Source organism: Cervus elaphus, chromosome 23, assembly GCF_910594005.1.
Source record: "Cervus elaphus chromosome 23, mCerEla1.1, whole genome shotgun sequence".
Lineage (NCBI taxonomy): Eukaryota > Metazoa > Chordata > Mammalia > Artiodactyla > Cervidae > Cervus > Cervus elaphus.
In genome coordinates this window covers 59,109,401-59,123,555 of record NC_057837.1, presented here as the reverse complement: position 1 = coordinate 59,123,555, position 14,155 = coordinate 59,109,401, and the positions used below count along the sequence as shown (strand labels likewise).

General features: G+C 44.4%; 2 protein-coding genes across 4 annotated transcripts in view; both read left to right on the top strand.

Moving 5' to 3' along the window:
* Positions 1-6,622, top strand: part of CASS4 (Cas scaffold protein family member 4) — a 37,563-nt gene extending 30,941 nt beyond the window's left edge. The window contains exons 6-7 of the mRNA XM_043884729.1: positions 81-158; positions 3,413-6,622. Of these exons, the coding sequence (XP_043740664.1) occupies positions 81-158; positions 3,413-3,823 (489 nt within the window). The 3' untranslated portion in view covers positions 3,824-6,622. The remainder of the gene's footprint in view (positions 1-80; positions 159-3,412) is intronic.
* Positions 6,623-12,823: 6,201 nt separating this feature from the next.
* RTF2 (replication termination factor 2) overlaps positions 12,824-14,155 on the top strand; it is a 40,839-nt gene continuing 39,507 nt past the window's right edge. For 2 of the 3 annotated variants that reach the window (XM_043883735.1, XM_043883734.1), the window contains exon 1: positions 12,830-12,972. In XM_043883735.1, coding sequence (XP_043739670.1) covers positions 12,904-12,972 — 69 coding nt within the window. In that variant the 5' untranslated portion in view covers positions 12,830-12,903. Of the gene's footprint in view, positions 12,973-14,155 lie in introns of all 3 variants that reach the window. The other variant, XM_043883733.1, reaches the window with a different exon arrangement.

Below are 14,155 nucleotides of genomic sequence, written 5' to 3'. Positions count from 1 at the left end.
GCGTAAAAAGAAATGCTCAAGTTTTAAAGTGGATTAAAAGACCATTTTGGTTGGTAATTCGAAGGGATTTTATGTTTCAGAAGTTGCCTCTCCTGGTAGAGAGAGAAAAGCCCATCTTGGAACAAAGGTCGGATGAAAACAGCAACTTAGAAACACAGGTAAGTGATGATGCTGACTAACTCTCCAACCCTTCTGATTGACTAAAATGCTTTATCCCCAGAGACATCTGCTGTGACTAATTCAACATCACAGCCCTGACCCACATGGGAGGAGACTTGGTTTTGTGATAGTTCTTCCTTATTTAAAGTAGAAGGAACCCTGGAGATGAACTAACCCAGTGAGCCCCCGAGTGTGGAACACGGTCCTTTGACTATTCTTTTCAACATCCTTTTTTTTTCCGCAACCCCTGCCTTTGGCTTAAACAATAGACATTTATGTTCTCACAATTCTGGAGGCTAGAAATCCAAAATCAAGGTTCGTTTCTTCTGAGGCATCTCTTTCCCTGGCTTGTGCGTGACCATCTTCTCACACTTGATCTACCCTCTATCTGTTCATCTGTCTGACATTCTCTTTTAATGTTTCTGGTTACAACAGAAAAACCATTTTGGTTTGAAGCTTGTGTACCTTCAGCACTTCTTTGACATATGATGTTCTTTTTAAAAAAAAACAAGGATGTTATCATTGTGCTTAATTATAATTGGTTACCTCCTGTTGCTGGCAAATGACACTAGTTTTCCATTTACCAATTTAAACAGTTTTAACTTAAGTAAAAACTGGATTGTTTAAAAACAAAGATGAAGCCAACCGAAGTCAAGAGGAAGGTAGAAACTTCATAGCGTGTGAAGGTTTTCTTTGCATAACTGAAGCCTGGGAACCAGTGAACCCACTCAACTTTCTGGCTGGGGGATCAGGGTAGGCAAGAAGGGACAGAGTTATTCAATGATATGGATAAGATTGTTGCCTTTTCAGAGGCCAGCTAGGATAATAACCCAAGCCTTCTGATGCTTAGTTCTGCAAACTCCAAACCCCAAGCTTAGTGGCCTGTCACATTGCTAAAATTCATGCTATTTTATTCAACACGAAGTCTGTCTTGGATTAGCAGTTCTCAAATTTGAGAGTGTGTCACAGTTTCCTATAGGGCTTGTTAAAACCCAGAGAACTGGGTCCCACCCCAGCGTTCAGAATACAGTAAGTCTAGGGTAGGGCCTGAGAATTTTCTTTTCTAATAAGTTCTCAGGTGCGACTGGTGCGGTGGTCCAAGAACCACACTTGGAAATACCCTGCTTTAGACTGACTGCTTCTTAGTATGGGTGGAGGGACCACTGACCATTGGGCAGACAATTCTCCATCATGTGGGATGAACCATTAAGTATCCCTAGTCCCCTGACTGCCCGTATCCTGTGGTGCTCCCTCATCAGTGTGACAACCAAGAATACCTCCAGAGATTTCCAGCACCCCAGGATAAAAGACAGTACATTGTTTGTTTACCTACAGGTGATATTCTCAAGCTAAGATGCCAACATTCCAATTCCGCAGATGGTTGCTTCGCATTTCTAGCCTCTGAAGCATTCTTCTCATGCTTCCTGCCCCTCCAAGAGTCTACCACAGCCAACATTCCAATCTTTTCTTTGTCACTTGTCCTTGTTTGTGCTGCTACAACAAAGTACCATAGTCTGAGTGGCTTGCAAACAAGAGAAATGTATGTCTCACTGGCCTGGAGACTAGGAGTCCCTAAAATCAGGATGCCAGCATGGTCAGGTTCTGGTGAGAGATGCCTCCCAGGCTTCAGACCTGGCAGAGGACACAGGCGGGAAGCAAGCTCTCACATGACCCATATAAGAGCACTAATCCCCCACCCTGGGGGCCATGAACCACTGGGGAAGCCCTAATTCTAGTCACCACCTCCCAAAGCCTCCATCTCCTAATACCTTTACCTTGAGGGGTTAGAGTTTCATGATATGAATGTTAGGGAGACACAGTCAGACCATAATGCAGGCTGAGCGCTTCTGAGCTGTGAGTTTTGAGATCTTAGATTGATTAAAGGGTGCCGTTTAACAAAGAATGAGAATTTCAGACTTGCTGACTCGGCTTAGAGCTCCAGAACTTTTTTTTTTTTTAATATTTATTTATGTATTTGGCTGCACCAGGTCTTAGTTGTGGCTTGTGGGATTTTTAGTTGTGGCATGTGGGATCTAGCTCCCTGACCAGGGATTGGAGCCCGAGTCCCTCCACTGGGAATGTGTCTTAACCACTGGACTGCCAGGGAAGTCCAGCCCTCCAATCTTTATTTTGCTAATTGAGTGACCCTAGGTGACCTCTTCTCTTCTGGGATACTCATTCTTGTCACCTATCACCTAACAAAGGGGCTTTTTGATTGTTACCTGGGGTGGCTGCCACTAAATTTGATGCTGAGAATCTTTCACTAGTGAATAGGCTTTGGCGCCACATTGCAGAAAATAAAATTCACGAAAACAAAATTCTAAATGAAACTTTAACTAGCAAGTAAAATAAATATTTTAATCTTAAAGCAAATAGGTCAGTATATTTTTATTTCTTCTGGAAATTTGGGGGATTCAAGTTTACCTCTGATACTGGAATTAGGAAGGATTTTTTAAAAATGCTTTAAAACCTGTTATTTGAGTAAAATATAAAAAATCTCACCATCAACTTTCCTGCATTTTTAAAAATTTATAAATTTAGGGGACTTCACTGTGGTCCAGTGGTTAAGACTTTGCCTTCCAGTGCAAGGGGAGCTAAGTTCCCACATGCCTCGAGGTAAAAAAAAAAACAAAATATAAAGCAGAAGCAATATTGTAACAAATTCAATAAAAATGTTAAAAAAGGATCCACATAAAAAGAAAAAACAAAAAAAAGGTATAAATTTAGTCATTGTAAGTTTCTTAGAATGGGTTTCTAATGGCTTGTTGGGAAGACTGAATATAATTTTATGTATATCTAATATGAATGATTATATATAACACAATATATAAGATTATAAGGAAGCTTTAAAAAGGGTTTCCCTGATGGCTCAGCAGTAAAGAACCTTCCTGTCAATGTAGGAGATGGCAAGGATCCAGGATTTGATCCCTGGGTCGGGAAATTTCCTGGAGGAGGAAATGGCAACCTACTCTAGTATTCTTGTCTGGAGAATCCCATGGACAGAGGAGCCTAGCGGGCTACAGTCCATTGGGTCACAAAAGAGGTGGACAGGATTTAGCAACTAAACAACACAACATGCTTTGAATTAACATTAATTTGTTAGGCAGAATGTTGCACCTGCACATGGGGCTTCCCAAACAAAACTATACTTTTTCTTATAAAAAGCTTGCAAATTAAGCAAAAACAGGAGAAGAGAGACAACCACAGCCTGTCGCTCACATCTCTGATCTGTCGTCTTCTTCCCCTTCTCTAGAATCCTAGCTCCCTGGTCCCCCGGCCTTTGAGTCAGCAGAATCCTGAGAAGAAAACCCGCCTTTCTGAACATTGCCGCCTCTATTTTGGGGCGCTCTTCAAAGCCATCAGCGTGCTGAACAACAGCCTCCAGAACAGCCAGCCCCCCGAGACCTTCATCACGCAGAGCAAGCTGGTCATCACCGTCGGGCAGAAGCTGGTGGACAGGCTATGCCGGGAGACCCAGGAGCAGGACGTGCGCAATGAGATCCTGCGGGGCAGCAGCTGCCTCTGCAGCCTGCTCAAGGACCTAGCACTGGCCACCAAGCACGCGGTGCTCCAGCACCCCAGCCCCGCCGCCCTGCAGCACCTCCGGGCCGAAGCCAAGAAGCTGGAGCAGCACGCGCAGCAGTTCCGGGGGACGCTGGAATAAGCCTCCTTCTCCCTGTCAAACTCTTCACTTCAGCTGCACACCCACAACCTGTGCAAGTCTGTCGTCTGGGCAAAACCAACCTGGGAGTGTACAATGGATGGCAACTGTCATGGTGCCCAAACCCAGTGTTACCGAGAGTCTGGGCAACTCCAGGATGTTGGCTTATCCCACAGAGTCAAGGAGGAGTTAGGTGTGAAGAAAGGACCTATCGTGTAGGGCCAGTGTATGAAATGAGGTTGTGGAATCCAGTGTTCTATATTAGCTCAATGTGTGCCTGTTTTAAGTTCATTCATTCATTCAGTACTTATTTATTGGGTACCTATTATATGTTAAATTCTAGGTGCTGGGCTTGTAGCACTGAATCAGACCAACGCTTTGCCCTCAGGGCGTTTACAATCTAGTGGGGAGACAGACAAAAGATGAAGAAATACATACACAATATATTAGGGACTAGGGAGAAGCCTACTTTTGGGCTTCCTTGGGGGCTCAGTAGTAAAGAACCCACCTGCCAATGCAGGAGAAGTGGTTCGATCCCTGGATTGGGAAGATCCCTTGGAGAAGGAAATGGCAACCCACTCCAGTATTCTTTCCTGGGAAATCCCATGGACAGAGGAGTTTGGCAGACTACAGTCCATGGGTTGGCAAGAGAGTCGGACATGACTGAGCAACTAAACAACGGGGAGAAAATACAATATGAGAATGGGGGTAGAGATTATTTTCAAGTGATTGATTTCTGTCGCATCTGCTAGAAAATGTAGTAAAATTTTCAGTTTGGATAGAATCAATTCTGAGAGACTGGTACAAATTCTATATCTGTGACTTACACCAAATATGTATATATATATATATATTTGCTGTTTTATCTGAACAGAGTTTAACAAGCATGTTATAAGTAGCAGTAATTTGCAACACAACATGTTCTATTGGGTTCCCTATTTATTTTGTACATTATAGATTCTGTGTTGATAAATTCAACACATGGATCGAACATTTAGTATGTTAAATCAGAAAAGGTTTATACCTCAATAGTCTCAAATGTGTTACCATTTATAATATTATGTCAATACAGTCATGAATTGAAATATCCTTTGCACCAATCTTTTCTTTGGAAAGATGTTTGATCTGTGTCACTTGGGTTCTGGTACCAAAGCAAAATGTTTATTTGTGTCACGCAAATGCTTCTCCCCAGAGTGTGCAAGGAGAGGAAGTAGAGGCCAAGTTTGCACATGCAAGGCTGGCTCTGGAAAAGTAGAGCCAGGAAGTGTGGTATAAACAGCATCCCTATCACTGGGCACAGATCTGAGAGTGGCCCAGAATTCCCCCCCACTCCCCCGCACCAAGTCAAATACCTCCTCTTCCTGTCCTCGCAGCTGGGGCTTTAGCTCACGTTTCTATGGTTACATCATCACTTCAAGTGGAGGTTCATGTCTTCTATGTGCCCCTCTGCCATGAGACATCTCTAGGCTGGAAATTACCTGAAATGGTACCAGCTGCAGTTCCTATCTGCTACTCTGCACTTATAAATTGTTGATGACCAAAAGACTGATTGTATACATCGAGTTACTCTCAGGGTCCCTAAAGAAGGATCCTGTCCTGGTGAGGCTTGGTTCTCTGCACTAGAATGGAGACATTTTCTGGGAGCAGCCGTGATCTGTGTCAGTTAGGACTCCTTCTGATACCATCTCTCTTAAGCAATAAAAGGAATTTATTGACTCAAGTATCTTAACATAATCCAGGGGCAAGTTGGCTTCAAAAACAGCTGTTTTGGGTACCCCTAGCAGATTCATCAAGGCCCAATTTCTGAGTCCCACATTCTCTGTGTTAACTCTCATGGTTTCAAGGTGTCTGCCATGAGTTATGGTCTTTCTTGGTCTGTGGCCAGAGGAGAAGAAAGAGTCTTGTTTTCTGCTTGGACTAGTTTAGATCAGATGTCTGCCCCTAACAACTCCGTGGTAAGACGGGTGTATAATACCCAAGGTGTCCTAGACCTGGGATTCACCCCTACACACAGACACACACAGACACACACAGAGAGCCGTGTGTTCCTAGACAGATAAGGAGATGGCTCTAGCAAGAACTGTGAAATGTCTTCTCTTACTTCAAAGTAACAAGTCAGCCTGCCATAATCTCATGGATGCTGAGAGAAGACATGAGATTCTGGGGTCAGAGACCATGTCGGGGGTACCCAAGACCACCCTGAGGCCCCCTGATTCAGTAGGAAGCTTCACAGGTTCCCACGTATGGTGTCTCACCACTCTATCACAATGAAAGGAGACAGAGCAAAATCTGCAAAGGGAATGGGCTGCATGTGGGAATGAAGCGCCAGGGCAGGCTCAGGCTGTCAAGAGTCCCCTCCCGGGGGTTACCTAGGACCCCCTAATTCCCCCAGCTGGGAGCCATGACAATATACAGGGAGTGTTGCTGGCCAGAGAAACTCATGACAGCCTGGCCTCCAGGGTTTTCACTAGGGTTGATCACGTGTGAGCCTCTGTGTGGCATGGACCAAAGTTCCGGACTCTTTGAAGGGAAGCAGGTGTCCTGTGTGAATCACATTGTTTGTACAAACAGTTTAGGCCCTGCTCCATTCTTATCAACTCAGGGATGGTGGAAACCCTCCCTGAAACCAAGTTCCTATACAACCGCCAAAGCCAATCTTGCCAGCAGGCCTTTCTAGGATATTAGTCAGACCTATTATTATGTCAACTCTCCTGCACAGAGTCAAAGGGCTTCTCTTACAGCCTCACAAGCAGTTACTGATTCATTTTTTAAAATAAAAAAAAAATAATTTATTTATTCTTATTTTTGGTTGTGCTGACTCTTCATTGCTGCTCATGGACTTCCTCTAGTTGCAGTGAGCATGGGCTACTTTTGTCGCGGTACATGGGCTTCTTATTGCAGTGGTTTCTCTTGTTGCAGAGCACAGGCTTAGTGCTCATGGGCTTCAGTAGTTGTGACTCCAGGGCACTTGGTTGTGGCGCACAGGCTCAATTGCTCTGTGGCACATGGGATCTTTCCAAACCAGAGACAGAACCCATCTCCCCTGCATTGGCAAGATGATCCTTAGCCACTCTACCACCAGGGACGTCTGCTAATGCTTCGTTTTTACATCATTGCCCCATATCCCTCAAGTCCCAGGGGCAACACAAAGGTGTGTGTCTGTGATGCTATGCACACAAAGGGTTTGCATCAAAGCCATAAAAACCCCTGAACCTAGCAAGCTCCCAATCTTTTATAGCAGTCTCTGTGTAAACCTGACCAAGCTTTGCCTCAGATGGAGACTTTATCTTTATGACACTGGACAGCAAACAATCCTGCCCTTCGGCTTTGAAGGAAGGCGTTGTCTCTGTCTTCCAAGGGGGTTTGCTATATACATCCTTGACAAGATAGTCTGGAACAAAATGTCAAGCCAATGTCTCTGTTCAGAAGACATGCAGAAACATGAGAGACCCCTGGAGAGCCGTGTCCCAGCCAGAGCCCCTAGCAAAGAGAAATGGCACCGTAAAGAGGAAGGGTTGCTCCAGGGAGACACCAGTCAGGGTTCGCTCCAGGAGGCAAAATGACATGTTACACGCTAGTGATAGCAACGGGGTGTATCTATTAAGTGATGACTACATTCCAGATACTGTTCTAATGCTTTAGATGTTTTAACTCATTTAGTCCTTTATAAGTGACGTAGTCTCCAGTAGGTAATGAATAGGTCCCACGTGGTTTCAGAACACTATGTATGTACCTATGTATGTAGAGAGATAGAATGATCGAGAGATAGAGCCAAAAAGAGAGACAGAGACACCACAAAGAGACAGACATCTGGAGCTACATCTATCTATCTATCTATTTCTTTTTTTGAAATCAGTTTAAGCCAGGGACCTTTGGCAACAAAGTGTAAAACCAAAACCACTAGGTTCAAAACTTTGAAAACTGCTGCTCCTAGCTAAATGGGTTTCCTTCCTTTTTTTTGAAAGAGAGCAGTTATGGGATGAGTTTCCACTGATTGATTTAATAGAATAATTACTTCTGAAAAAGTTGTAAAGTTGGATAAAATCATAATTTTTTAGCTTTCAGCAGCTTTTTGCTAAGTCTGTTTCTTCAACGTCCAAAATTCTGTACTGTTTCCTCTCAAGGTAGGAAGAGGAAATGGTGGGTGTATGGTGGTGGTGGTGGTAGCAACCTGACCTCAATTAAGTTAAATTTCCTCAGGAAGATGGAAGTGGTGAGAAGCCTCATTTAGAGATCTTTCAATGTGATAGGCACTGGGGGAGCCAAGAACCCAGTTGGGTGGCAACTATTTTTCTTAACAAAGCATCTTTTAAAAATGTTATGTTCTCCCCAAGTACGCACCCCAGGTCTCCCGAAGCTTTCTCCTTGCAAGTTGCCCATATTTGTAGGTTATTTGCTAATGTCCTTTTCCTTTCCTTCATTCATTTAACAATCACTTATTGAGCATCTCCTATCTGCCCAGGCCTCTTCTGATCACTAGACGTGCTGCAGTAGACAAAACAAAGGGTCTCATCATGCAACTTTCTTCTCAGCTGAGGGAGATTGAATACCAGGGCCAGAGTGAGGGTGAAGGCCAGTGAGGCACTCTCTTTGAATGCAAAATGCAGGCGGGCACACCCAACACTTGGTAATCAAGATAAATTGTATTTTGATATAACATAAAAAAATTCTAAATTACTGCAAAAACTCCATGGTGAACAAGACATCAAAAGTTACACTTATAACAGGTTATCAGTGATGGTAAATGAAAGGAAGAAATTAAATCAGGGTAGTGGGTAGGGTGATGTGCATTTTTAAAAAAGATTTATTTTATTTTTTGGCTGTGGTGGCTGTTCACTGCTGCACTCAGGCTTTCTCTAGTTGCTGCAAGTGGGGGCTACTCTTCTTCACAGTAGGCGGGCTTCTCAGTGTTCTGGCTTCTCTTGTAGCGGCACACGGGCTCTAGGGCAGGTGGGCTCAGTAGTCATGGCACGTGGGCTTAACTGCTCTGTGCTACGTGGGATTTTCCTGAACCAGGGATCGAACTGGTGTCCCTTCATTGCAAGGCAGATTCTTAACCACTGGACCACCAGGGAAGCCTGAGTTTTTTGTTTGTTTGTTTGTTTTGCTTTTAATCGCACCCTGCAGCATGGCGGATCTTACTTCCCCGACCAGCAAGCAAACCCATGCCCCCTGCACTGGGAACACAGAGCCTCAACTACTGGCCCACCAGAGAAGTACCAAAATGTGCCTTTTCAAATGGAGAGGTCTGGAAAGATTGCTCTGAAGAGGGGACCAGGAGCCAAGTGATGATGCATCACTGAAGAGAGTTTGGCAAACTTGGGGGAAGAGTGTTCTGCAAAAGGAACAGCAAGGGGAGTGTGCAGAGTAGACCTGGAGAGCAAACATATACCTGGAGAATAAATGTACACCTGGAGAGTAAATGTATACCTGGAGAGTTCTACCAAGCGGAGGAGATGCCAGTGTGGGAAAGAAAAATGAATGACATGAGCTGGGAGGTGTAGTTAGGAGCCCAGTTCATGTAAGGCCCTGTAGAGTCCTGGAATAGTTTTAATATTTCACTGAAACTGCAAACGAAAAGTAACTTTTGTCTTGAATTACTGTGGCAATCACTTCCATTTTCTACTTTATTTCACCTGTCTTTGGGACACCCTCCCAAGTGTAACCTTAAATGAGGCTGGGAAATTCTTTTTAGTTTTTGGCCATGCCAAGAGGCATGTGGGATCTTAATTCCCCACCGGGGACTGAACCTGTGCCTCCAGCATTGGAAGCATAGAGTCTTAATCACTGGACCACTAGGGAAGTCCCCAGGCTGTGAAATACTTAAAGAATCCTAACACATAGTTTTGCATTTTTGTTTTTGTTCTTTCACGCTGACTCTTAAAACGAGTTGTTCTGCATATAAGGTTTTTCCAGACAGAATTTAAAACTGCAGCTTTGGAAGAGCACATGGGCAGAGCTAACAGGAAATAAAACCCTCAATGGTTTAGAAGTCGGAAGTATTTGGGAACTATTGTAACAGGCAGTAGAAGCACTTAAAGTATTGGTTCTTAGCCTAGGCTTCAGGAAGCCATGAATAAAATGCATATATATATATAAACTACAGCTGGGCTTCCCAGGTGGCTGAGTGGTAAAGAATCCACCTGCCAATGAAGGAGACAAGGGTTCAAACCCTGGGTCAGGAAGATCCCCTGGAGAAGGAAACGGCTACCCACTGTAGTACTTTTGCCTGGGAAATGCCATTGACAGAAGAGCCTGGCGGGCTACAGTTCATGAGTCACAGAGAGTCAGAGACGACTTAGCAACTAAAATAACAAACTGTAGCAAATTTTCCCGAGTGCTTATGGATAATTTTTCTGGGGAATAAGTCCAAAGTTTTCACCAAATTCTCCAACAGGTCCAATGACCCCAGAAAGGTTAAGGAATACTGATTTTTTTAATTGGCTGAACAGCATGTGAGATCTTAGTTTCCTGATCAGGAATGGAACCATGCTCTCTGCATTGGAAAAGCAGAGTCTTAACCACTGGACCACCAGGGACATCTCTAAGGAATACTGATTTTTGGTAGAAGATAATGGTTTTCTCTATCATGATTTCACTCCTCTCCTGCCCTTCAAGTTCACAGCTTGATCCAGGGATCAAACTTGTCACCAAGGATCCTCACAAGGGAATATCCTTTACCGTCTCATTCAACAAAGACAGTGGGAAGAAGCAGCAGATAACAGACCTACTTCCCAGTGTGGCTGGAAATGAAATACTCTAATGAAATAAAGGCAGAATACAATGCCTGACAGCTCTCAACACAAACTAGTAGCTCCTGATGATAAAAATAAACCTGTACATTTTAGCTGTGTATAGTCTGCAACACAGAGTAGCTTAGAAACCAATATTCTAAAAGAGGAAACCAAGGGGGAAGAGAAAAAGCATCCAGCTGCCTGAACTTTAACGCCTGCATAGTCATTACTACTGGGTGTCATCAGTAGCTTTGGGGGGAGGAGGTGAAGGATCCTGGCATCTGTGGTTAGATGGGCATCATTTGAGAAAGCCCCTCCCTCACCTCCTTCCCCTTCTACTTCCCTGATGTGTGCCATGGACCCTAGACATCTGGCACATCTGAGCCTTAGGGTTGTCACTTGGATAGCAGAAGGCACCATACTCCCTACTAATGTTGAGAGGACAGAAGGCAAAAATGCTTCCAACTCTCCCAGCATAGAATTACAGCTTGATAAAGAGCAGCTAATTTTGTTTATTTTGCCCCAAATGAATTTGGTGAGGGGTAGTTGTACTTGTCCGAAAAGAACACTGGTTTGAGAGTCTGTCTAAAGATCCTTTGTTTTTGCTCTTCTCTGTTTTTCTGTCCACTGCTTTAAGAGAAAACTAATCTTAGAACCCATCCCCAGCTCTCACTAGCTGTTTAACCTTGGACCAGTGCTTCTGGTCTTTCCAGCCTTCTGTTTCCCTACCCTAGAAATGAGATTCTAGTTGAATGAAACTTTTTTAGGGTCTGCTGGTCAACCCTCTCGGAATGAATCTGTACTTTTTGGTTTATGGAGGACTGAAGACTCTTACAGGCACTGAGAATGCAAGAGGGAGTAAAACAAAGTCCCTAGGGAGTTTACAGTTCTTGAGATGTTAATAAAAATAAATCAGGCGCCAATCAGAGACCAACTGATTAAAGGATTTTTCTTTTAATTCTCATTAATTGCAGTATCAGATAACTCAATCATCTAGCCCTTGAAGCTTTCCAATCCACATACACTGTATTTTCTGTTCCCAAGTGGGGAGTATTTTTAGTCTTTTTGTTTCATTTTGATCAAGGTGGAAACACCCAGTCATAAAAGGTCTGCTTTACTAGCAGTGGATAAGCTTTCCTCTAATATTTATAATAATTAAAGGAACAAATGGAAAGATGGTCAAGAGCATGAAAGCAGACAATCATGGATTTTAACAGGTTTTGCAAGGGTTTTGAGTTCTCATTATAGATATGATACAGCCTGTCTCTCGGAAAAGACATGGAAACATCAGTACACATTTTATAATTATATCTGTGTCTGTCAATTATACCTGCTTTTTCCTTTGTTTTTAATTTTCTGTATGTGTGCTCAGTCTCTTCAGTCGTGTCCAACTTTTTGCAATTCTTTGGACTGTAGCCCGCCAGGCTCCTCTGCCCATGGGATTTTACAGGCAAGAATACTGGAGTAGGGTGTCATTTCCTCCTCAACGGGATCTTCCTGACCCAGGGATCTTCACGATCCTGTATCTCCTGTGTCTCCTGCATTGCAGGGAGATTATTTCCCACTGAGCCACTGGGGAACCTTTCAATTAAAAAAAAAAAAAATTATCCTGGGCTTCAGGAGGCTGTGAATGAAATATATACATGTACAAACTGTGTGAACTCTTTTATGTATATACAATATGCATGGCAGTATCAGAAAGTTTAAGGCCATATAGAATCTTACTCCCGCGCAATCTCAGTTAACATTACTTCTTTGTTGTGAGTGCTTCGATCACAACCGACGCCCAGTAAAAAGATAGGTTCTCTTTTAGACACATAAACGTTAACTGAAATGATGGCTCCACCCCTATTCATCGCTAATTGCACTAACAAAATTCAGTCTTTTCCTCCACACGGTCCCAGTCTAGGGATGTCTGCCCACAGTCAGAAAGGCTGGGGTGGGATGGGGCCCAAAAACACGGCTGCTGCTCCAGAGTCGTCCCCACCCGCGCCGCCCCGGAAGGGTGGAAGAACGATTAGGCGGATGCAGCAGGAATCCCACGTCCAACTGAAAGATGAAGGGACTGGCGGCAGCCGGAGAGTGGGAGTACACTCTGCGCGTTGCTTGCACCAAGACCCAGCCTTCGCTTTGCAGCTGCCCCCGCTGCGGGGCCACGCCCAGCGCCTAGCGACGCTCTCCATAGCAACCAAGACGCGGCACAAGCCCTTCCCACCCCGCCCCGCCCCGCCCCTCCCGTGAAGACTGGCGTATTGTGTCATTGCGGTGCGCCGGAAGTGAGTCCTACAGTCGCCAGGGACTCCGGAAGTTGCTGCGGTAGGTGATTGCTCTGGACTCTGTCGGCTTGCGATGGGTTGCGACGGAGGAACAATCCCTAAGAGGCATGAACTGGTGAAGGGGCCGAAGAAGGTTGAGAAGGTGAGTTACGTGGGCCCAGTAACCACCTAGAGGTGGTGCGGCCTGCGAACGCTCCCAGGAAGCGAAGCGGTGTGGGAGGAGGAGCTAGCGGGTTTCCACATACAACCGTGCTTATTTATCCCTTTCGGGGAACTCAAAATTAACCACAGTGTTAATAAGGGACCTTTATTGACTGCGGGCTGTTGCCATTCATCCGACAGTACGCATAATATGGGGTGTCTCATGTAATTTTCAAAACAGCCTTACGGGTATATACTTTCAGAAGCCTCACTTTTGAGACTTGGAAATTGAGGCTCAGGAGGAGAAAGTTGCAAAGCTAGTAAGTGGCAGAACCAGGATTTGAAGTTTGTCTGCTGCTAGTAACAATGATACAAATGGTCGCTGTTTATTGAGTTCTGTACACGCTAACTTCGTTTTCTCAGTGAAGTCTTCTCGAACTGTTACCTTTGAGGTCAGGGCATCCACTTAAAAAGTAACCACCGTGTACACTGCGTTCAATTTGATTACTGTTGGTCTCAGAGGGTGGTTGGGCTTCGCTGATAGCTCAGTTGGTAAAGAATTGCCTGCAATTCAGGAGACCGCGGTTCGATTCTTGGGTCGGGAAGATCCCCTGGAGAAGAAATAGGCTACCCACTCTGTATTCTTGGGCTTCCCTTGTGGCTCAGCTGGTAAAGAATCCGCATGCAATGCAGGAGACCTGGGTTAGGAATATCCCCTGGAGAAGGGAAAGGCTACTGAACATTTCCCAGTGTTCTGACCTGGAGAATTCCATGGACTTTATAGTCCATGGGGTTGCAAAGAGTGGGACAGGACTGAGCGACTTTGACTTTAACTTTCAGAGGATGATAAGCTCCTGGGGGCTGAGGCTGCACCTTTTCCCCCTCCTCAACTAGCACTATAAATACGGTAGATAAACGCAGGTTTGAATAATCCATAATTCTCACCAATGATTGAGCAAATTACGCATTATAATTTCCCTGCTTTTGTTGTTGTTCAGTCGCTAAGTCGTAGGCTACTAACAGGGAAATTGAGTCAGTAACATGACCAAGATCACACAACTGTTAGGTAATGAAGCCAGGATTCCCATCCAGTTATTCAGGATTTCAGAGTTAGCACCAGTGATTACTTTTTAATAATAGAAGGTGTTTAAAGTACCTAATATTAATACAACTGACTGCCACAC